The sequence below is a fragment of the Drosophila innubila genome, chromosome X (assembly GCF_004354385.1).
Source record: "Drosophila innubila isolate TH190305 chromosome X, UK_Dinn_1.0, whole genome shotgun sequence".
In the NCBI taxonomy this organism is placed as follows: domain Eukaryota; kingdom Metazoa; phylum Arthropoda; class Insecta; order Diptera; family Drosophilidae; genus Drosophila; species Drosophila innubila.
Window position 1 is genome coordinate 26,175,197 of NC_047626.1, and position 25,878 is coordinate 26,201,074.

The following is a 25,878-nucleotide window of genomic DNA, read 5'->3' on the forward strand; positions in this document are numbered from 1 at the left end:
TGATATATGGGTATGGAATTCATATATTGCGTATGTTTGATAAATGTTTGCCATCGCATGGATTTGATTAGCTTTTTGTTCTAGTGCCTGGCAGCACTTTGGTGAAATATATAGCATGCTGGTTTGATTGATTAGGGATTTAAAGTCAAATATTGTCGATTAGGCGGCAGGCAATATAAATGGGCACAGGCCAATTACATGGCTTTGCATACCATATATATATTTATATGATAAAATAGAAGTGCACTCTAAGCTCTTGTTCATCTGAAATTTAAATTACAAGCAGCTTGCCACTGAACGTTGCAAGTAGCCAGCAAGTGGCCAGTGGCAAACAAGTGCTGAGGTGTAAATCTATTTATGCCACCATGTCAGCAAAAAACATAACTTTAATTAATTAGACAAGATAAAATGAGTGAGACAGCCGCAAGCCTGAAACATCCCAAGGACAGACTTATGTTAAAATTTTAGCTTATCTGCAAATGAAATTTTACATGCAAAACCCAGTTGTTTGTCTGTGTGCGGTGTGTGTGTGTGTGTGTGTCCGTCTGTGGATCTGTTGGCCATTAATTAAGCATGCATTGGAGACTAAACTGGGCAACCAGAGCAGCAGCTAGCTAGAAGCCCAGTTAGTTCGTGTCGCAGTAACACAGCTAAGCACAAACATACATATAGAATCACATGTTTTATACATGACACATGCAACACTATGGCCTCAACTGGTCCATTGAAATCTCCAGTCTAGTTCCAGTTTCTACTACACAAAATACATAATTTGTTTATTAACCTGAAATCAGTTTATGCAGCAGGAGGATAGGTAAAATATAGTCCAACTAACAGCTTAAAAACCGGTCAGAACTTCCATTTCTATATTAGCAATTATTATAACTACAGCACGCATAAAATACATGAGCACACATGAGTACTGTATGTATGTATGTATGTATGTATGTATGTTTGTGTGCTTTATTTGTTATGCAAACAGACAAGTCCATTTGTTATTATGGATTTTTGTTTGCATGATTTCAACAGGCACAAGCCATGTTACAACATTTGTTACAACATACATATGAGTATATATGCATTGTCCAGAAGGTCATGGCGACGGCGATAAAGGCCGGATCGAACAGGCATGGCAGGGCGGAACAGAAGGAGTAGAATACAGACAGGAATACGGTGAGAGGCAGAGGCGAGGCGATGGCAGCAGGCCACCGCCGCGGCGCGCCGCGGTATGGCAGGCGGCATGACGCGATGGCACAGGCGAGAAAGGAGCGAAGCATACAGCTGTTGCGTGCTGGCCAGCGCCTAGCGCCACGATTTAAAGATACGCGCCAGCAACAGCACGCGCTGCGCCGCACCACGTTGTCCGTCCAACCCGCCCGCCCAACCACGCACCACGTCGCGCCACCAGCCGCCACGCCGCCGTCCGTCGCCGTCAACCCACCATATATGATGTTGTCGTCACGCTCACGTTTGTTTCATCCAGCGTACCAGCGGCGGAACAGGTGTTCACGCCTGATCACTTCACGGCTGCGCGTCGTCACGCTGGTAATGGCCATTTACCAGCTTTAATTACTACGGCCAAAAAATGCTCATTTTTACATATTGGCACAGGTGCTCAGCATGGACAGCTCACAAAGAGCTGCATCGCCTACAAATGAAATGCTGCATCTGCCTGCAGAACAAACACGCCTGCATCTGCCCAAATTCCATACCCTGCCCAAGGCTGGGCCAGCTCTATAATGCTGCTTGGCTTGGCTATACAATGGAAAACCTACTTGGTTGCCGCTACCATGCTGCGTGCATATATGCCACAAGTGACTCTGTCTATTTTGTCGGTGCGGAAGTGGTTCTGCAGCCTGCTTAAGCAGAGCACAAGGCCTAATTTGTCATTCATGGACGTTCGATCTCAATGAGTAGCGGCCCATGGAGAATCTACACTCTGAACAACGGATACATCGTACTCAATGGTGAGATTGGTATAACCGGAAACGTGGCCGCATTTAATGATCTGTTGTGCCTCAGCAAGTGTCTTCCCAATAAGTGAGATCTAAGGAGGAGGAGGAGTGAGAGAACAAAAGAGAGGAGAGGAATTATGTGTCGGTTACGGAAATGGATCAGCGGAAGTGACTGTCAGCAGGTGGAAGCCATCATCAGCTGGATGGACACTTACATTATCGACGCGCAACAAACGATCGCAGGCTTGATGCGACCCTGTCTTATAGACGGGGCCATGAAGTCTCACGTGTTACGATCAGCGGATAATCGGCACCGCCCTCAGCGTTAGGCCCAGACAACCACTCTCCCGCTCCACGGTGATCTGTGCCAGTTTCGAGGTAACATACAGACTATTTTGAAACTGCTGCAAACAGCAACAAAGAACAAAACAAGTGCATGAGAGATACGATAGATAGAATGATAGATGGATATATAGGTAGATGGATTCATATCGTGTATGTTCGATCGATAGATAAATCTCAAGATAGATTAATAAGTTTCAAAAATAAAATAGGTGGAACTAAGATGAAGCGACGGATAAATAGATGTCAAGATTGATAAATATGTTGATCGATCTATGGAAAAATAGATAAATCTCAAGACAAATAGAGCCACTGATAAATTTGTAGATCAATGTATTGAATATTAGAAAAATCTTAAGCTGCAATAGATAGAGATAAATTTTAATATAGATCCCAAGTTCAAGAAGATAGAGGAGGATTTTAAAATATGACGTTGGATCTATCACCAAGATAGACAGATCGACATATAGATCATTTCAGAGATACTTTTATAAATAGATAAATCTCAATAAAGATAACTTTATTCTGAATATAGTTGAAATTATATTTCTCAAGACAATTAGATCGACCGATAGATAGATCAATAGATTGATAGCTCACAAGATAGATTGTTGGAACAATAGATGGTTGATAGATAAATATATTTCAAGAAGAATAGAAATCTCAAAGCAGATAAATAGATCACAAAATGCAAAAGATAAATATAATTTTAAATACACGTATATATAGATCAAGATATTTAAACTTACTGCATTCTGGCAACGAGTATTCAATTCCACAATAGCTGGTGACGGATCAGCTCCAACTCCAGCGCACAGCATGTTCATGATCTTTTGATTGCTCAGCCCAATTGTTGAGATGCCATCGATCTGATGTAATCGATCACCCGGCGCCAGAAAGTCAGCCGCATGACCCACTGGGTTGAGGGCTCCGATAACAGGTGGATAGGATAGATATTGCGCTCTGTGGATTATAAATGTGTAGAAAGTCAATGTCAGATCAATCGTTGCCAATCAACTTGGGAAAATAAACAGCAGTCAATATGTTCCTATCAATCTTACAAAATAAATATATACTGAGGTGGATCTCTAAGTTCCTTTATAGATGAGCTTCTACAGCTCATTTGTTAGCTGTACAGTTCTAAGATTTTCAGAGTCTGCTAAAGTAAGTGTAAAGACTAAAGATTATTAAAGAAACTGCAGATTAAGCTATGATCTTCTATATGTCGTCCTAGTTTATAATATAGTTTTCTCTTTGTGATTTTTTGTAGAAACTCATAGAAATGATCGTTCTGTTTTATTAACAATTTTTCATGAAATTGTATTTAATGACTTTTGACAAGTTCTCAAAGTGTTTTACAGTTTTCTTGTGATATTCTTATAGAACAAACTCTCTGGAATGCATTTCTATTTTTTTACCAAATGTTCCTAAACAGATCGTTTTTCATGTAAGATCTAAGATTTTAAATATGTATTCCTAATTTTTTATATTTGTTCCCTAACACAAGTCTAATTCCTAGAGGATCTCTGACAGATACTAAATCCACTAAGTACACTTCCACATTGTTTTCCTTTCTAGTGATCCGAAGAAGAACTCTTAGAATTTCCCTTCAACTCATTCTACAACTTTTCTGAAGAACCTGTGACAACTTTAACAACAGTCTCCATTGTGTTAAGTACCCGTAGGGTGGGAAAGGGGGGAATTCTTAAGGGGGTTTTACTTTCGACTACTGCGAATAATGAATTTTTTTTCTAATAAAATCTTTTTGATCTCTGAGATATTATCGGTTTTGGCCAGTTTCGTTGGCCAGCAACTTGCCCTGTTGCCTTGGTCTCCATTTCCATTTCTGTCAGCGGTTCGTCAAGCGACACTGTCGCGCCTTTTTGGCCAACAAAGCAACAGCAACAACAATCAAAATAACAACAACAAAACAAACAGAAACAACAACAACAACTCGTAAATAAATGTATGCTTAAAAAGCAAACTGTTTGCTATTATGACAAACTACAAATTACGCGTAGAGGGCAGCAAATGCAAATTTGGCAAATTGCCAGACCCTCCCATACCCTCTCTCTTTTACCCCCCCTCCCCCACCACCTTTTCGTAGCCCTCCCACGGCTTTTGGCCAGTCGAAGGCAACGACAACGACAAAGAGGAAGACGTCATTGTCTCAGACGCTTACGTCAGAGAAACAGATGAATTGGTGGTCGTAATGGAACCCTGGACTTTAGTCCAGCTCTGGATTAGGTCTAGGGTTTCATCTCTGTCTCGCTCACTCTGCTCTCTCTCTCCTATCTCTAGCTATCTCTCTCTTTCTCTCTCTCTCTGTCATGTAGGCTGTTGTAGACTGTAACCGTGTCCAATGTGTTCTCATTCGCGTTCTCTCGCAATATGTCGAGATTAGTCAGGGAAACGAAATAAAAATTGTTTCGGATGCAGACGATATATGTATTATAATGTCTGGCAGTCGACAGACTCGACCCCATCGAGTGGCAGTGCAAGGGGAGAGGGGTAAGGAGGGGGCGTTGGCTGCTTTGAAATGATGATTTATTTTGGCAGCGGCGACGGCGACGACAGCATTTGCCATCGTCGTCGACGTCGCGTCGTCGTTATCGACATGGACGCGTTCCGCATTCAAATCGCATCGTCCCCCTTTGGCTGGAGATCACGACCGTCAGAGCAACAAACCAACAGACTGTCAGAACCCCAGACCACAAAGTGAAACAGTCGTAACCCTTTTCCCAAATATTAAATGAAAAGAAATAGAAGAAAATCATACAAATCTAAACTAACACCCGCAATTTGAAGCAGGGCCAGCCCCAATTTGCATCAAGTAAATAAATTATAGTACTTATGACACAATCACAATTCTGTTTAACCAAAAAAAGAGAGCTATAAGTAGTTCAGCTGAAAGAGCAGTAAATATCTTGCTTAAATAAATTAAAAACAAGTGTTTCCCATAGTCGAGATCCCGACCATACGATACCCGTTTCTTATTTTAATATATATAAAAGTACTTTAAAGAAAATACTTGTAGTACTTTGAAAACATTAAATCGCCATAACTACCGCTCTACTTGTCCGATCTGGCTGCGATTCAGTGGGATAATAGATAATAATAATAGATAACGTTAATGACCACACAAAAAACGTATTATTTTAAAAACTGTGGGTGTGATGGTTTTTCGCGATTTACGGGCGCGGAAGAAGGCGTGTGAAAATTTTTAAACAAACTTGACCTGCTCCAACGCATTTGGAGTCTTTGGGTTGAAAGTTTGGTATCTCTATCTCTTATAGTTTCTGAGATTTAGACGATCACACGGACGGATGGACAGACGGAGAGACACACATGCCTATATCGACTCGGCTGTTGATGCTGATCAAGAATATATATATACTTTATGGGGTCAGAGATGCCTCCTTCTCCCTGTTACATAGATTCCAACGAACACAATATACCCTTTTACTTATTTTTTAAGTAACGGGTATAATGATTAACATTCAGTTTTACAAATCTCATTTCTTTAAAAAAATTTCAACTTCAGGTAGTTTATGAAGTTCAGAATGGACTTGTTCAAGTGACGCTATTAATAACAAATTTTTAAAACTCTTCTAATAGTCATGTTATTAGAAAGATATATTTTTGCTTTTATCATTTTCGAAACTTTCTTTTACATATATATATACATATTTCATGCTGAGATAGTTGTAGTAATATGAAAGATTATTTTCTATCAACTTTTACAGGCATTTATCAGTCTGGAAATTTCTTTAAGTGACACTGTTATTGAAACAGCTAATAAATAGGTTAATGAAATACATTTTGTTTTGAAACAGTTGAGAAAGTGTGAGTTCTGTTGGCTTTTATAGCTACTTTAAAGTTTTGTTTTCAAATAAATTTTATTTTAAGTTTTGTTAAGCGAAAAATATATGAATAGCAAAGTAAACACTTTTAATGGTAATCATTATTTTTTTTTTTTTTTGTAATTAGATAGAGTCGAACCTTTCTAACTCAAATCACCATTTTTTTTAAGTTTATTAAAAGAAATTTTTAAAAAATGTTTTGTAGGGCTCACAAGCTTACTTAAAGAATAAAAAATCAGAAGCTAGTGACTACTACTAAAGTTAAACAAAACTTTAAAATTCACAAATTAGTTACTAAAATTCAAACACTTCAAATTGCTTTTACTCTTACTTTACTATACTTTAACTTTAAAATTTTCTCTTATTCTTCTATTAAACGCAATTTATTGGTGATTTCCCCGAAAAATTCGACTTACAGAAGCTCGTGCCAATATTTTAGTTCGAGTTATGGAAAAATTCGACTTATGGTAATTCGAGAAACGGAAGCAGAATTGTTTGTAATTTATTCAGTAAACTCTATTGCCACTTAATTTTGTTCGAGTTAAAGAAAATTCGAGTTATAGAAGTTCGAGTTAGGGAAGACTGTTTGTGAATTTTATTTTTTTTAAATTTATTTTATTTGTATTTCTTGGTACAAAGTGCAATCAATTTTAACTAATAGCTTCCACACTATAGAAATATTCTTAATTGCAAACTGCAACGAATATTTTTTAGATGTGGCCACCCTTAAATGGATTACAGATTAGACATAATTATAAAAATATTTGATAATCTTTCAATCAATGTTGATGCCAACTTGACAGCTGTCAGAGATCAGTTAAGAATTCAACTATTGAGTTGTGAGTAGAAAAATGCGGGTTGCTGTTTTCCATCTCGCATTTCCCAATGGCATTTGAACATTTTCCAGCTAAAATTTTAGCGGGGTGCCTTCATAATTATATAATGCTTATCTTTATACTCAGAGATGGGCTTCTGTCTGTGGGCCATTAGGTTGCCACTTGAAATGTTCCATTTATGTGGCATTTCACAACTTCCCAATTGTTCGATTTGCCATTCCCAAATTCCATTTGTGGAACACTCGTATTGCTTACCTGCAAAATTGATGGCCAAATGGAGGGCGTTGCGTGGCAGTGTGATCGTTGCATAGGTTGTGCCCCTTTCCGGTGCCAAACCGGAGTCTTCAGATTGTGCGGGGCTCATTGCGCGGTCAACTGCGAAAAATGAATGAAGAGGAAAAGGGGAAATGGATGAAATCATGGCGTAAAATCAACATCAAAGGTGATTCTCATTTTCTTTTTATTTATCTAGTTTTTTTTTTTTTTGTTTTACATATTTTTTGCAGACAAAGGCGGTCATTGACCAGCTACTCCTCTTCCTTCTCCATTCTCCTTCTCAGTAAGAAAAGCGTCATCATTCGCCAACAGCTGTCAAAGGAATGAAGAAGAAAGAAGACCAACCGCCAGCAGACCGTACGATGAGACGAGAGATGAGATGAGACGAGATGTGATGTGATGTGATGTGATTGCAGACCCCATTGGGCAGCCATTGCACTTCTTAATTTATTCATCAACACCGTTGAATTAACCAAAAACAAAACTAAAATCTAAAATTTGAAAAAAGGCGCCAGAAGATCAAAGAGATTCGCAATTCCGGCTGGAGCGAAAGTACTTCTTAAATGTACACGCCCACCTGGTCGCATAATTGCCTTGATTCCTCAACTGACTCATGCAGACTTTCACAATTCATTATATTTCTTAACATTTCTTCACAAAGCTCGTTTAGCCGTGCTCAATACACGACCTTCAATCAGGCCAATGTTTCAATTAAAATTCTTTCAAAAACGCGAAATTCATAAATAAATCAATTAATCTTTATGACTCTTTCTTTTCTCTTTACTAGCTCGCTTACAATTCTTTCAGTTGATTCTTCGTGAAGAAGAAAAGAAATGAAAAATTATTTATAAATGGGAATCAACAAAATGAAAAATGGCAACAAATTTAACACAACTGTGCACAGTTGCAAATTATTATGGAGAAAAATTAACAACAACAAAATGCACCAAGTTTTATTTTCTATTGTTCCTATATGAAACTCTTTAAAAAATTACATTGAAGTGAATATTGCGAAATGTATCACAAAAATCATCACAGGGTAATTTGACAAAAGTATATTCCAAATTCATTAGCGTTTCATTTCCGCTTGTTCCACTTAAAGAGCATAAATTACTGAGAAAGATATATCAAATAAAAAGAAAAAATTGAGTAAATATTACTGTATTAAAAAATTTTAAAAAGAAACTTGAAAATTAAGTTGCAAATTTCATTAGTAATTACTTTTTGCATATGCCATTAATACCTGTTATTATAAGAGAAGTAAAATAAAAATAATAATTATTTTTAGATTGAATGTTTATCCAAAATAACAGTTATCTGCATACTTTTTAGATATTAGAAATAAATGTGAAAAATTTAAAAATAACTTCTTACGATTCTAGCACCAATAAATCAATATTTATACTTAAACCATATCATTGGGTTCAATAATTATTACATCAGATCTATGAAATTGCCATATATATAATCATCTTAATAATAGTTCTCTGCGCTGTGGTAACTCTATGCTTTTGACGATGTGGCAACACTTTTTGCGACAGCCAGGCCACACGGCGTATGCGCGATGTGCTACAATTGCAGCATTGCCCGCGTGTCTCGCGTGTCTCGCGTTGCCCGGAAAGCACTGAGAGCAACAGAGACGCACACCTCAATACACACACACAAACACACACACAGTCAGAGAAACTTTGACGTAAAACGGCGACCGCTGCGGACGCGACTTTTATTTTCGAACGCTTCAATGGCGCATAAAGTTTTTCTTAATGCCTGCCCGAGTATGAAAAGCAAAAACAATAATTAGGCAAAACCAGCAACAACAACAGCAACAAAAAGAAAAACACAATAAGACCAAAAAAAAAACAAAAACACAAATAAAAAACGATAAGAAAAAGAAAAAAAAGCAAAGGCAAGGGCGGGGAAGCTAAAAAACGTAGCGTTGAAATTTTTACGTTTCGCTTCATTTGCGTAGCGCAACAACAAGAACAGCAACAACTACTACGCACACATCTTGCAGATACATTTGTGTATCTTGTGTGTGCGTAGATACATTCGCTTTGGACATTTGCGCCACATTTCGCGGCGTGCTCCGATTTTCTATACGTATCTAATTTATTTTCATTGAATTTACTTTTATGCATTAGTTTCTCCGTAGCCGGAAGAGGGCACTATGGGAAAAAAGTCAGATTTTGTTGCCTTTAATTCAAATTTGTTGTTGTTCAGTATTTTAAAAATGTTGTGATTTTCTATATCTAAATACTCCAGAAAGAACAAAAATATGTTTTGAAGCTCAATTAAAGTCAGCTGATTTCAAGTTGCCATGTGAACTGAAACAGTCCGGCAAATTTCTTTGCAACTTGCTGCGCAAATTGTGTTTGTTTTATTGTCCTAGTAAACAAAGTGTGAATACAAAAAATTTTAATCAAGGTATTTTAAAAAGTTGTTAAAAGAGATTTTTAGTATTTGTGTTTACTTGTGCAATTCTTTTATGTGTTGTTATGTAAAACACAATGCATCACAAGAGATTTTTGAAAGAATATTTACTTAACCTCTAGAATCAGATGTAATTAATAACTTTTGCCCGTTTTTCCTCTTTTTTAAAAAAAGCACATCTTGTAGATGTACATTTATGCTAAAAAATCAGATTTTTCTTATGATCAGTAGATGAGGGGGATGAAGACAAGGTCAAATAAAAATACAAAAAATTATAAGTTCTACTTTAGTATAACTTACAAATATCCAAAATCTTAGGTCTTTAGCTTTACATTTATGCATTTAAAAAAAAATTTAAATTTTTGAATTGGTCGGAGTGTGAGGGGTGAAGATAAGATCCAACTAAAGAAACTAAAGCAATCTTAAAATCCACATTAATTGAAGTAATAATTATGCTTAACTTCGAGCCTCTAGCTTTATATTTGGTTTTTATGTAAATATTATACCCTATATTTTTGTAGTCGGATTTGGAGGCGGAGGTTAAGGCCTGGTCAAATTTAAAAAAAATTTATTTTCTACATTTATTTAACTAAGGTTCAGCCAAACTTCAAGTCTCTAGCCTTACATTTTGATTTTATGCAAAAAAGTCGTGTTTTTTTCCATTGACAGGGGGGACAGGGGTAAGTAATTTTTTAGTACCTCTTTTGGGTTGTACATACGAGAAAGAGAGTACTTTCTGACATTTTCCCACTTGACGCATTCACATTCAAATTCGCTTTGAAGTCATTTTACATTTAACATTTTTATTTTTTCTACATTTACAATTCTTTCGCTGACTTTTGGAGCGACTTTTTTGTTAGCTGATCGTTTTTTGCCTTTCCTCGGCTGGCTATTCTTTATTTTTTCGCTAGTTTTATTTGTATGTGGTTTTTCATTACGATTGCCCACAAATTTTCATTTTCTCTATGTTTTTTTTTCTTGAACATAATTTATTGGAAACGACGAAATCATGTGTCCGATAAGTTTAAAAAAAATATATATATGTTTTAATATAAATTCATCTATCATACATATTAAACTTAACAGTATATAAAACATAAAGTTTAAATAGCTGGCAGAATTTAAGCTGCTCTTAGCTTGTTAATGCTGACATTGCAGACGAAATGTATCTTTAAATGACAAGTGTTCTATCTTTTCTTCGTTTTTATTTAATATAAAAATAATGTACATATTTTCTTATAGGCAGTGTTAAAAGCTTAATGAATCATCATTCTTATAGAAACAAATGCATTTGTTTATCTATTTATTTCATCAATTTTTCATTTTTTTTAAACAATTTCAATCTATAAAAACTTGGTTTGTTTCCTAGTTAAAACTAAATTATAATGTAAAAAGCAAGGCTGCAAGCCACAAAAAAAATTGTAAAGGTTCAAAGGATTGGTTTATATACCCCCTGAGCCCAAGGTTTGGGTTCAAACCTTGGTTCAATTTCATATAAAATAATATTTTTATTGTTATACATTTGTCTCAACATTTTGAACAAATTATTATTTTTTTTTTTTTTAGTTTAATTTTGATGATAATTTAAATTTATTTGATGATTTGAATGTGACTTATTTTAATCCGAAGTCTCAAATAATTGCAAAATATTAGAAAACCATAAAATTTAGATAACTATTTTTTTTCGAACCGAACCGGTTCTACGAGGTTCGGTTCAGAACCGGTTTGCAGCCTTGGTTAAAAGTATCTATACATCCAGCATTCTATAATTAGAAGTTGTCTTCTACTTATTTTCAAATATAAATACTTTTTAAATTAAAAAATTATGTCAGCTTTATGAATGGAAAAACTAAGAAATTTATTAGGCTCCATTAAGGTAATCAACCTAAAATACAACTTCCTTTATTAGAAACAACTTCCAAAGTCTTTAAATAATTAAGTTATTTTCAAAATGTTGCGGTTGACGAAACGAAGTTCTTTTTGACTTCATTAGGAAATTTACAAATTGGCAGGCGAAATTCGCAATACCATTTACAGTTCCGTTTAGAAGACGTCTGGAGAACGGAACGGGGATGGGGGGAGGAAAACCCCATTAAAAAGGAAACTATTTTTGGGGTACAGCTTTTGCCGCTTGTCCGTTGCATTTTATGGGCACTCGGGGCAAACGTAACGGCTTGTGGAATATTTTGGTTGCACGGGTGTCGCAGACGCAGTAAAATTTATCGGCGACAGTTGCACGTTGCAAGTTGCATGTTGCAAGGCGAATGCTCAAACTGACGGAAATTGCGCTCAGCCGCAACGAGTTGCAGCGAGTGGGAGCATGAGGTGGAAGGTGTGTGTGGCATGAGGGGCATGGGGGGCATGCCACTTCCTGGCTTCTTTCTAATCCTGGCAATTAAACAGCCAACGGATCACTTGGCAGCCTGATTAAAATAGATGGACAGTTGAACAGTCCGACAGTTGGGGGTTGGGGTTGAGGATGAGGATGTGGCATGCAACATGAATGGCAGCACTTGAAGGCCGATGCAAGGCAGAGATGCAACTTCAACTCAACAAAACTGACTGACAGTCGATTCGCTGGGGGTCGCATTTTGTTGTTGTTGTTGTTGTTGTTGTTGCCACCATTTGCGGCACATTTGCAGCAAGTTATGCCACAAAAGCGCTTTGCCACATTTACTTTGAAAATAGACATCATTCAAAATCCCACACACTGAATCTATTTGGCTCTCAATCTCTCTTTCTTTTCATAGCTCTCTCCCTCTCTCTCTCTCTCTCTCTCGCTCTCTCGCTGTCTGTCCCTGTTGAATACATTCTTGTGTTAATGATCTGAAATAAGTATCTTTTAACTAGACATCTTCATTCTGCGACTCAGCTGGAATTTGCCCTGTTAATTATTTATTTTTCTTGCTGCCTGCTGCGGCCTTGATGCCTCCTCATTCCTCCCCTTCCTTTGATCCCATGAACTGGATGAGGTTCCTCTATAAAGATAAACACTTTAAGGGCTATCTTTAGTATGGAACTAACGTATCTTACTGAACGTTACAAAGTTAATTAATAATATGTTAACAAAAATTACTTAGTTTAATATTCAATTATAACTAAAATATTTTCAACAGCCTTTGAGTTGAACTTGCTTATTGGAATAAAATATCTTTCGAAATTCAATATATATTTATATATTGATTTATATTATTCTCTATAGGGATATTCTTAAAAGTTTATCAGAATTAAATTCGCTACCTATTCAAAGTTATCTAACAAATTTTGATAGTATCTCCAAAGATATTCCGATGTTCATTACAATCATTCGTAAACTTCTCTGCTCTTTAACCTTATTCGTCTTTATTCTTTCTTTCCTAAAAATTCTTAGCTTTGTTCCGATCCCCTCAATATTTCGAATGTGTTCTGAAAAAATCTTGTTAGATTTTCATAACTATCATTCGTATTTCAGTTTATTCTGACTTCCACTTTACTAAATTTTTCACCTGATCCTCTTTAATTTTTTTAATAGATCGATAGAGTCACAATTCCTAGATGATCTGTATCTGATTTTCCGTATTTCGTGTCTCAGTCTATTGTAAACAGTCTTTTGTCGACAGGTGCCTCTCCAAATCTTCTCGTTTCTTCTCCTTTCTTCTTCAAATGTCGGACACTCGATGTGTGCCAATGGGGATTGATTGATTGACATATGGACTGTACTGTAAGTAGTGTGCCATTGACAGCTTGACGCTTTGTTATGCTTAACTTAAGCAGCAGGAAAGAAGAAGACGAAACGTATTCCAGAACTAAGGAAATTATAGATATAGATAAAGATATCTATAAGACTCAAAAAAAAAAAAGTAGAGTAAAAGTAGAACATGGCCTCGCCTCGATTCGTTTTTCATGTGCTCGTGTCCATTAACCTCACACTTCATAACTGGGGACAGTTACAACTTACCATGAAAATATGTCAAAAATTTCACAACACTATCTATGTGTAGGCGTCAAAAGGGGGAGTGGGGAGTTGGAGTTGGAGGTGGGGACACGCGAAGACAACAAGAAAAACCAATTATTGCAAATGAACTCAAGTGTGGTTCCGCAAAAAAGGGAGGAAAAAAAAAGAAATGAAAGAGAAAAATGTCAACATCTGATAAAGCCGCAATAAAGCGGCAAAATAACAGGCCCATGTTGCAAGCACAAGCACACGCACATATGTACATATGCACATATGTATGCTCTGTATGTGTATGCCACAAACTGGGCAGGACTGCGGCAAGGGCAGCGGATGCAGCCAAAGTGCAACAATCGCTCTCAACTCAACTGGGGAACTCAAGGGGCCGAGGGTGTCAAGAGGGGCAGAGGGGCGACAAGGGGGTGACCCTTGCGTGCAAAAAACGAATTCGCTGGGGAGTTGTTGTTGTTGCTGTTGCTGCTGTTGTGGTGGCATGCCGCATTTGCAGCAACTGCATTGAGATCCTCAAGTATTTAGCAAGACGTTGACATTTATTTGATGGTTGTCATACAAAAAAAAAAAAAGAAGACACCAACCAGGGCTGACAATGTAAATGCAAACTAGTTCGCAGCTATTAGGACTATTAACCACTGTTAAGGCAATGTAAATGCTCTGTTAAACAACAGTTAAGACATAACGTGCTGTTACTAACAATCTTAACACAATTTATTCCAGTTGAAAAAGTTGTGATCAAATGTTATGTGTTGTGTAACTTACATAAACTACTGTTTTCGCCCTGTTACTAACAATTTAACAGCTATGTTTTGGAAATGTTAGCTAGAAGAATATTTTTAAAAGATACTTGCTATCAGTATTTTTTCAGCCGTTCGTATGAATCGCAATAAATTTAATAATGAACACAAAAAAAAAATCTGCGAAAGGCGAAATTCGAGTAAGCCCGATTGTGAGAGACCCTGTACTTATTTAAAAAATAAAAACAATTTATCCAACAAGCCATATAAACTCATGCACACACAGTATGCAGCATCAGAACTATTTTCGAATAATTGTCGAGTTTACTATCCGATCTTGGCGATATTTTCAGTGCGGATCCAGACTACAAATCTTAAGACTGTAGCTATAAAAATGATTCTGTAATTAAGTTTTTTATGAGGACATGAAATCTCAAACAGAATATACCACTGTTTTGCAATTATTCGACTGATGATATTGCTTTAGAATATATATTCTTTATACAATCAATTGGCATAAAAACTATTCTTGGTACTCGTGTACCGAGTAGGAAAAATATAAAAAACCGAAGTATTTGTGAAATGTTATGTTAATTTTATGTTACTTGAGATTTTATGAACATTTGAATGCTCTGTTAAATAATTCTACATGCTGTTATTACCATAGAAATGCTATGTTAAATAGATAACAGAGCAAGAAGTTAACCGTTGTGAATGCAATTCAATTGAAATTCAATTCCCTGCCCCTGAATGAATTGCGAATGGAACTAAGAGAAACAGAGGCGGCAGACAAAGTCATGCCTCATATCGTGCATTCAACATTTTTTATGCCACAATCCGACTCGAGTCTTCGACTGCTGTACGACTCTCATTTGTGTATGGTTTGTAGGGTTGTTGCTCATTATGACGCCGTTTTTGCTGCAAATATTTGCGTCGTTGCAACAAAAATTGATTTATGCCCCATTCGAGTTGTTGTCGCCGCGACATGGAGCAGAGGCCAAGCGTTAGGGGCCAAGGGGCAAGGTACAGGGGTGAGTGCGTCGGGTGAGCAGAGGGACAAGGGACAGGGGGGCAGATCATCGTTGTCATTTAGCGTTGAGTGTCGCCACAATATTCACTTAATGAAGAGCAATGCAAATAAAACATGCAACAAAACAATTTCCATTTGCAACAAGCACATTTTCCATTTCCCGACACCCTAAAGAACCAATTCTTCGCTTCAATGCACACACACATGCGAGTATGTATATTATGATAATTTCCCAACAGTTCTCTTATCGCAACATGTAGTACTTGCAACCGTAAGGGGCACAGATTTATGCCCCAAAATGTTAATAGCCCATAACCAATCCCCGGCCGCACAATCCTCGCACGTACCGACCAACAGAGTGTGTCGTGATAAGGTTCCCAGTTCCCCATTCCCCATTCCCCGATCCTCTTGCCCCGTCCCTCGTTTCCCGTCAGCTGCAATTACTATTTGCATTCGAAAGTTGTGCATTTTCCTAACAATCAATATTTCAACCTTCCTATTGACACAATGATAGGCGTCGATAGCTGGGAAAACCGAATTCTCGTTTGCTAGGGGGCGTACCGATATTATTAAACATATCCATTTTATCAAGTACTCATTATGTTTACGTTTTGGGTTTTATTTGGCCCGAAACCATCGTAAAACTGAAAAGATTTTGATGCTAGCATAAAACGCACAAAAATGTCATTTAAATGCTGTCATAAAACTATGATACACCAGGATAATTAAGATACTATTACTTTTTATCTTCCTTTTTTTGGAACGAAAGACCCTATTGATAAGTTCGATTTCTGACCTGCAATATCTCAACATAAGTTGCATACAAAAAGAAAAAAATATTTTTAAAGCAATAATTCATTACCACCGAAAGGAGGTATTTTTTTTCAAATTGAATTTATGCCAAGTATTATAGATTTTGAAAAATTAAACTTTTTATTAATTTATTTTAGTACTTTTATCGACAATAAACACTAGAAAAAAGTTCTTGCTTAAATTAAATTACGCAAGTGAAAATAAATATACTTAAATTTGAATTTAATTTAAACAAAATTAAGAAAAAAAAAATTTTTAATTTAAAGGTATATTTTAAACTTAAATTATATTCAGAAACTTATAGTTTAAATTCTGGAGGTCGTCAAAATAATATACCTTGGTTTTTCAGTGCCCACTTGCTTTAGAAAATGCTTTTATCATTAGTTTTTTTATATTTTCGGAGGATTTCCCCATGAATGGGCTTCTGTATCTATAGAGTGAAGAAAGTGGAAACTAATTTGTATTTAGAAGTTGTGCTGAAGTAAATTTCTCAATTTGCGAATTCACAGCACATTCTCAGCATTCATAATTAACACGTGCAGAGGGCGTTGACAAAAATTGCGCGAATGACGACGACAACGACATCGAAAGCTATGGAAATTGTATCCCAGACAGGCGCAGATACGGATACAGCTACAGCTACAGATGTAGATACAGATACAGATACATCTATAGATGCAGATACAAATACAAATGTACCCGGCAACAAACAATTATTATGGTGAATGTATGGAGACGGTAGAATGGAGAGCGTAGACTAGAGACAGTGTGGAGAGTGGTAAGGGAAGGAGGGGAAAAGGCGGAGGGAGGGAGAAAAGCTGCCGTCGACGGCTGCGACAACAGACTCTACAAATTAATCCAAGCGGTAGACGACAACAACAAAAACAACAGCAAAAATTACATTAATCGTGTGTCTTTCGCTGATGATGATGAAGCTGATGCTGATGATGATGTAGCTGATGATAATTTGGCTGCCTTTGTATTTGTTTCTGTTTCTGTTTCTGTTTTGTTTTTCTTTACATTTCGTTTTTATTTTGCTTTTTTCCTTTTGTTTTTGTTGCTATTTTTAGCGGAAAAACGTTGAAATTGTGACAGTTTTTCCTGCTTTTCCCGCTTCCAAGACCCAAAAGATGCACAAAATGTGCATAGCCCTCAATGCATGTGTGTGTGTGTGTGTGTGTGTGTGTGTGAGTGTCTCTTCGTATCTGCGTGTGTGTGTGTTTGGGGCCCGTCAACAGAGGAATATGGCTCCAAGTTGTGAATGTTGTGTCTGCCATCAAATCAACGCATACAAAGCGCGTCCTCTGTGCACTGACTTCCCTCTTTCTCTTTTTAGCTCTTCTCTCGCTCTCTCTTTCTAATATTTATGTATTTTCAATTCGAAATAGATTTCATACCGATTGCTTCACTGTATTCGTGTGTGTGTGTGTGTTTGTGTGTGTTCCGCTGAGTGACGTTACTGAAGCAATTTTGCGCAAAAATGTAAACAAAACACCGACAATTGCAACAGCAACAACAACACTGTGGAACACACACATGTTTAAACAAACTCAACTGAAGAAGAAGAAGAAATATCCTTGCAGATTGTTCTTATAGCATAAAAATCGCAAATTAGAGTTATGAGTTCAAAAATCAAACCTGACAAAAAAAAAATTATGTGGATGAAATAGAAATTCTAGGATATATGAAAAAATTAATCGAGAAATCGAATGTACTTATATTCTCAATTTTTATCATAAAAATTATTATTAACTCCTATTTTTAATCTAAATAGAACCATAATAAAAAAAAAGCTAAAATTTGACTTATATTTAATGTGAGCTGCAAACCACCAAAATGTTGGTAAAGGTTCGGTTCGGCGGTTCGAACCAGAGAGCAAGATTTAGGTTCGGTTTGCGAACCGGCCTATAAATCCCCTGAACCCAAGGTTTAGGCTCGAACCTTTGTTCAATTTTATACAAAAAAATATTTTTAATATTAAATTTGGTATTATTAAAAAAATTTGAAATTTGATAATAATCTAAATTTATTTAAAGATTTAAAGACGACTTTTATTATCCGAAGTCTCAAATAGTTGGGTAATATTAGAAAAACATAAAATTTACGTAATTCTTTTATTTCGAAATGAACCTTTTATTTAAGAAAGAGGAGCGGTTCAAGTTCCCCGAACCCGAACCGAGCCGGTTCTTCAAGGTTCGGGTCAGAACTAGTTTGCAGTCTTGTATTTAATATTAATAATGCTCTCATAGTTTAAGATCTAGTAAAACGATCAGCAACAAAAACATAAATAATTGCACTTAAATTATTAAGACAGACGGAGCTTAAGTTAGAGGTAGTCATATACCCTTTGGCAAGGGTATAAAAAGGAGAGTGTCAAAAGAAGCATTAAGTGTCATTGCACGACTGACTATAGTTTTCCTTCGAATATCTATTGCAGTGCATTGAACTCGTTACTCGTTACAATTGTTGCTCTCGACTTTTGTTCATCACTTTATGCGCGTTAACAATTGCATTTGCTCCACTGTACCGCAGACAGTCAATGTCATTTGCCTCAGATCACAGCTGATGTTGTTGTTGTTGTTGTTGATATGGCTGATGTTGCAGTTGTCGCCCATTGTTGCTTCCGTTTGGTGTGGCAGCTTAATGAGAGCGACACCCGAAAGGATTTGCCGCGTCCAAAAACAACAACAAAAACAAAAGAGTCGCCCCTCGCAATTGCAGACGCGTGTGTGAGTGTGTGTTTCATAAACATAACCAAATGCTGCAACTGTTGAGATCGCTAGAGGCAGGGAAGGGGCAGGGGCAGGGGCAGAGAAGTGTGGCCTGTGCTCATTTTGTTTTTCAATTGCGTCAAATTGTTGTGGCAACTTTTGTGGCTCTTACCGCACTTATGGCAGCATCTCTGCATTGTTTACACTTGGCGAAAATAACAAACACTCTGCCACACACTCGTGCGCACACACACACACACAATAACACACTCACAGATAAATGTTCGATTGTCTAAAATCGTGGCATTTCAGCGATTTTTCACATGTCTCTGTCGAAGAGGAAAAACAAATTTTAATGTTTACGCCGCGTCGTCTTGTCTGTTCCGGTTCCCTTTATCCCCACCCTCTTCTCCTCCCACCACCCTCATCCCACAGCACTCTTCCGACAATTCTACATCCTCTAGAGAGGTTCAATGAATGCAGTTGAAAAGTACATGAGAATCTTATGAAAATATTCCCCAACTGCGACGCAACACAACCCTCATTTTTCCCTGGGGAGCAGCTACAATTTTAATTCATCTCCCTCATCTCGAATCCCTCCTGGGGTATAGTCGAGCTCCAAGTCAATGCCAGCCACGAAATAAACCCATCAGCCATCGAAAGTGTCGCCCACAATTTAAATGACCTGTTGATGGACGTGAACGTTCTAAGGGAAACTATTTCACGTTTCCAGACTCCAGTTCCTACATCCATGTTTCTAGTTTCTATTTCGACTAGGGAAATCTGTTATAAATTTGTTGATATCAATTTATTGGCCATTAAACTAATTTCTGAATTAATTATGATCGCTGTTCGACTGCAAAAGCGCATTGCGAACATCGTTTTTGGTTTTTCTATTCCAAAATTCAGTCTATTTCAAGTTTTTATTATTCTTAAAATTTCGTTTTCGATGTCCAATTAATCATGTTCCAAATGCAACTCGTAAAAACTAAACACATCTGGCAGACTATATACAGTTGGAGATACATCTTAAGTATCTGTGAGATACTTATGTACCTAAGTCTATCAAAATTCCCAAGGCCCTTTACACGCCCATGCAAATGCTTGATCGATTCTAATTTTGTCGTCATCAACAACAAAAAATTTCATAAATTCATGCACATATTAATATTTTGAAATGGACACATTCCTTGTTTGTCAAATGAATTGTAAGAATGGATTGTATTGTGGCCAGGAAATAAATCGAACTATTAAAATAGTATCAGATGAACTAAAAAATAAATTAACTTAATGAAGAGTGATACTTAAAAAAACGAATAGAAAATTAAGCTAAAAGGAACAGAACTATCGAAATGACATAAACAGAAATTGAGACCTATTCAAACTTGTAGAACCATATTAGAAAACTAACAGAAACAAGATCGAAAATTTAACGAACCAAACAAAAGGAATTAGGGACTAAAATGCAAATTCGAATGGAAACAGGACTCAAAACGTACCAAATAAACAGTTGATGAAGTATATCGACCTAAATTTATTTAAATTAGAGCGAAAGAGATTGGGAATCAAATAAATCGGTAATAAAAAATACTTGGGAATTGGAAAAAAATTGAAAGATGGATCAAATAAACGGAATAAATATCCATGAATATCCACTTGATATAAAATATGGTGAAATGAATAATTTTTGGCCTAAAAGATAATAATAAATTAGATGGTTAATAAAAGAAATCACCATCTTTGTTTGTATCTTTAATGTATCGAACAGTTCAGTTTGAACTTATTCTAAGCTATTTTACCATCTGAAATTTCAGAACTGATCCTTTTTTCCTAGAGAGCAACAGCTGTTAATACTCTGACTTTGTGAAAGATATATTTTAATGGAGATATTGACGAAATTTTCTATTTGATTTGGTGAGTGTTTAATGTGTGCCAGCAACAAGCCATAAACGAGGGGTGAATCCAAAATGGGAATGAGTGTGGGTATGAGTATGAGTATGAGTGTGGGTATGAGTATGTGTGGGTGAGTATCAATATGGGTATCTAGAAACGGGTAGATGTCAATCAGATGCCATTTGATTGCAGTGCATTGACACTGCACACCTTTCGATTTTCTCAGGCCTTGTTTACACTCGGCTCCCTCTAGAGTTGAGATATTTATTATTGTTGTTGATGTTGTTGTTGTTGTTGTTGTTGTTGTTGCTGCTGTGTAAACAAGTGACATCTGGGCAAGCATTGCATCCATCAGAAGCATTCATCTAACTGGCAATCCATCCACTTATGAGTGGCTGCCTCTGTTTATGTTTTTCAGTTTGTATTTTTTTTGTACTCGTAGTTGTGACAATTGGCGAGGGTGTATCTGTATTTGTATCTGTAAATGTATCTATGTATCATTGAGTGAAATGAAGCTATGTTGCATCTACATAGCTTGAGCGCCAATCTGTGGCATTCCGCGCAAGCAGATTAGACTGAAGCTGAAGCCAACAATGCGCCGCATCACAAATATTTAATTAAATGCTTAATTACGCTTGCCATGCCATAAATTCATCAAATGCAATTTAAGCTTACACACACGACGACAACAACAACAACAGCAACAACAAAAACAGCAACAACCTTAACGAAGAGCAACAGCCCCACCTCCTGGCAGACCACCCAGCGCCCCTTTCCCTCCTCCATCCTCAAGCCAGCTGCAAGCGTTAATGTGCAGATGCAGATACATTCACATCAACAGATACGGATACAGATACAGATACAAATACTTTGTATCGCTGCGCGTCTCGTTTTCATTCATTCATTAAAAGTTCAGTTAAAGCTGAGCACTTTGGTCGCCGGGTTAAACGTTATGTGCCATAACTCTTCCAACTTCTTCATCTCCCTCCCTCAAAACTTCTCCTCCATCTTCTCCCAGCTTAACTGTCGTGAATCGCAGCATTATTGCAATTGGAGACTTTCGTCTGGCCTAATCTGTTCATATTAACTGAGTGCGTATTCGTGCAGCGTGAATCGCATTCCATGTATATATTTTAATAGAAAAAGTAACCACAATTCCATCATTACAATTATATTTCATTTCGTTTAAACTTTAAAGTAAAGCATTTCCAAGCTGCAGTTGAAAAATGTTAATGACTTCGTTTAATAGGACCAAATTGTTAATATGATATCAAAATTAAAGTCGAATTTAAAATCAATTCTTAATGACAAGTTAATGTTTAATTTTAATTTGCAATTAAACTATGTGTTTCTGTAAGAGATTTATATATTTATTTATGCACGACTAAAAGCAGTCGGCAAAGAAAAAATTACGAATTATAAAACTCAAGTTAAGAATTTAATATAAAATGTATATCAAATATAAATTATGAACTGTAAAGAAAAAATTAAAATTAGATCTGGGGTATGCAAAAATTAGAAATGATCCTACATTTGTTGCAAGAGTTGGGGAAACCCCAAAAAAACCCCAATAAAATCAATTAAAACTAGTTTTGGTATTAGTAATAGTATTAATATTAGACTTGTACAATGTAGTATAACAAATTATTAGTATTAGTAAGGTCAGGGCTTAAACGAAAGGTATCGGAAAAGTGAGGATTTCAGGAAAAGGAGAGAGAGTTCTGAGGAGAAAACATAAACATTAACAAATGCAGACTTATCCAATAAAAATTATTTCTACATCTGGAAAATCAGATGTTTAAAACATGTAACATGCCTGTTCAGAAACTTTCCAAACTTGTAAAATCTATAACTAAAAATAAAAGAAAAATTCAAAAAAAATTCAAAAAAATGTACATTTGACGAAGATTGTACATGCAACAAATGTAAATTTTTTTATAATGGAAAGATAGGTTGCAAACAAAATTCACACAAGCTCTTGGGTGAAAAGATGGTTCAATATACTCTATTGCCATTTGTTGAACCGCTCTGGAAAGCGAACAATAAGTGCCCATAACCCAAGTAGTCAACAGTTTTCTGTTTTATAAACTAACTTTATGGGCAATCAGTGGCCAGGTCATTGTGTCTTCATTTCCATTTCCATAACCGCAGAAAGACAGACATATAGACGAAGCGATGGACAGATGGACGGACAGAGTTATAGATACGCATGCACAGTACACAGAAATTGACAAATTGCAGTGAAAATTTAGCTTTGAAATGAAAACGAAATGCGAGCAATTATTTTTAATTGAAAATGTCAGAGATGTTGCCGCTGAAAGAGTCGGCCAAATCGTCAAGTTGCCAGCCAAAAGTCGCCGACCGACCGACCAACCGACCGACGGATCGACCGAGCGAGTGAACGTGCGTTTGCCCAGCGCACATGTATCTCACAGATACAGATACATTAACAGATATACGCGTACGTTTTGGGGAAAACCGTGGAAAACTTATGCAGAGCGTTCACTTGATGAGGCACTCGACGAGGGACGCACCTTGAGCGGAAATGCGATAACCCTGAGCAACGGGAAATCGAACTAAAATATAGAAACAGCTTCGGAATGAGAGTGGAGTCTGGTGGAGGGTGTGGAGGGGTTGGAGGGGTTGGAGGGGTTGGAGGTTGTGGAGAGAGGGGAAAAGCGGGGTGACAACATCATGATTGATTTGAAAATTTTGAAGAGGTCGTGCCACGAGGATGATGTTGTACAAGTTGTGTTGCAACAAAGCTCTTACCAGATAACATGGGCGCCATCGCAATTCCGTTGCTCTCATGTTGCTGTTGATGTTGTTGCTGTTGCTGCTGTTGTTGTTGCAACTTGGTGGCAAGCTCCTGTTCCTGCTTCAAGGCGCTGGACTTGCCAGGCACGCAGCCGCCAATGGGTTTCTTAGATTTCCACAATTTCATTTTGTTGGTTTTCAAATTTCAATTAATTCTTGTTTATTCGAGTGTCAATTGCGAGTGTTTTGCTAAATCTTTGGATTGTACTTGTACTGATTTTTTGTGGATGTTGTTGTTGTAGTTGTTGATGTGGTCCAGATAGGGAAAGTGTTGCCCCCTAGGGTTGCCACATCGTTGGCCAATAGCATGCTACTTATTGGCACGGCTTTTGCGGATGCGGTTGTGGATGCGGTTGCGGATGCGGATGCCTAGATTCATTCTCAAATCTCAATTAAGTTGCAAATGAATTGGCCACAAGGCGACTCGCGAGTAACCAAACAAATTGTAAATAAATAAGTAAATAAATAAATGCACAAGTCAGTGGCGACGACACACACAATAATAAAAAGAAAAATAAAAGAAAATGTGGAGCACACACACACACACACACGGAGACGCACACGCACACGAAACACACACAAGCACGAGCGCGCGAGAATTGAAATGATGACGCCTCGCGAGGGCGAAACAACGAACGTTACTTTTGTCTGTGGCAGCGACTGTGGCACGTCCGGCTCACACGACGAGAAATTGCACAATAATTCAGAACTCAAGTCCAACAGACGCCGGCAGCAGCGGCAGCGGCAACAGCAACGACAACGACAACGACAACGGCTGCAGCGACAGCGACAGCGACGCGTAGCCCGGCAGTTGTCGGTCGCGATCTTACAGTTAGCTAAGTTGACGCTGCTTCTCAGTCGCAGCAGCGCCTCAGTCCTCAGTCGCATCGCTTTGCTTTGCTTTGGCATAACAGCACGCGTGCTCTCGCTGTTGCTCTCTCTCTCTCTCTCTCTCTCGCTCGCTCGCTGCTCCATTCACGCTCTGTCTGCCCGGCTCTCCCTCTCTTTGTTTGTGTGCATTTTTGTTCGCCCGGCCATGAATTTGAGTTCCATGCACTCCCCAAATCTCTCCCAAATTTAGCTCTCGCTCTTTCCTTCTCTCCATATGCCATGTGCCGAGTGCGTTGTGTGTTTTACCCTGGGCCCCGAGCACAATCAAATAAGAATGCTACTACTGTGCAGCGGCCGTGCTTCAGAGATACCCTATAGCGATACAAATTAATGCAAATATACAAAATTAAAAGTTAAGGTTAAAGTAATAGGTTTTTTTGACTTACAGATTTATATAAAATCAAATACAATGGCCATTTGTTTAAAAGCAATATACCATTTCTGTACTTTCAATATAAAGGGTATAACAGGCATATGTTGAGCCGCTGAAGAGCTACAAAATTGAGGCATCGACATCGCATGCGAGTATCTAATTGGGAATCACTCAAATCAGTGCGATTCGCTGATGTTTTAAATGCATGACAATAGAGCATCGAGCCTATTGGTAACTACCTCATCATCTGGACAAAATGGTTCAAACTGGCTCAAGGGTTTGGCGCCTGGGACCGCACAAAAATGCTTCAAGTAACTATAATGTTGCGGACCGCACACAAGTCCGAGGCCGAGGCTGTCATGACACTGATGTCGCAAATTTCGCTAATTAGTCACGAAAACTCGACGACTCGAAATGGTCAAAATGACCAAAATTGGCCTAGTGGCAAAAACACTATGAGAACTAAACAGCAGCTGCAGAACATCTGCTATTGAGGTCGACCTTTGACAACACACACAAGATTCAACCATAATAAAAATCAACTTTATTGTAATGAAATATTGAAGAAAAAAATATTGAAGACTAAATTGAAATTCTTAAATTTATGAGCCAATTTTTTATTAAAGGTGACTAAAATGATTTAAACGAGTGTTCGTCTCCAATACACCTCGCACCCATATGCTACCTTAAGATTTGATGAACATGTAAGTCCTTTCTTTGTTTTCTTATGCTAGTTTAAAGTAAATTCCCCTCTATAAACTTCGTGTAGTTCCGAGGTCGAGGTACGGTTTCTAATGGTATTTCGTTTTATTTTTACATGACTTTCGTCTTAGACATTTCTTCAGCCATTGCTGCCCCCTATTTGAGTCGTATTAGCATGTATTGCGAGGGGTGTGGCAACTACTGGAATCGGCTCTCACATATCCAGTCGATTTAATGCCTTTAATGACCTCCACTAATGATCG

At 37.4% G+C, this 25,878-nt stretch overlaps 1 protein-coding gene across 3 annotated transcripts in view; it reads right to left on the bottom strand.

The window, feature by feature from the left end:
* Nucleotides 1-24,316, bottom strand: part of LOC117793854 (glutamate receptor-interacting protein 1) — a 53,725-nt gene extending 29,409 nt beyond the window's left edge. For 2 of the 3 annotated variants that reach the window (XM_034634284.1, XM_034634282.1), the window contains exons 1-2: nt 23,605-23,965; nt 7,252-7,371 (exon numbers count right to left, since the gene is read on the bottom strand). In XM_034634284.1, coding sequence (XP_034490175.1) covers nt 7,252-7,371; nt 23,605-23,776 — 292 coding nt within the window. In that variant the 5' untranslated portion in view covers nt 23,777-23,965. Of the gene's footprint in view, nt 1-7,251; nt 7,372-23,604; nt 23,966-24,291 lie in introns of those variants that run through there. The other variant, XM_034634283.1, reaches the window with a different exon arrangement.
* Between the last annotated feature and the right edge of the window lie 1,562 nt (nt 24,317-25,878).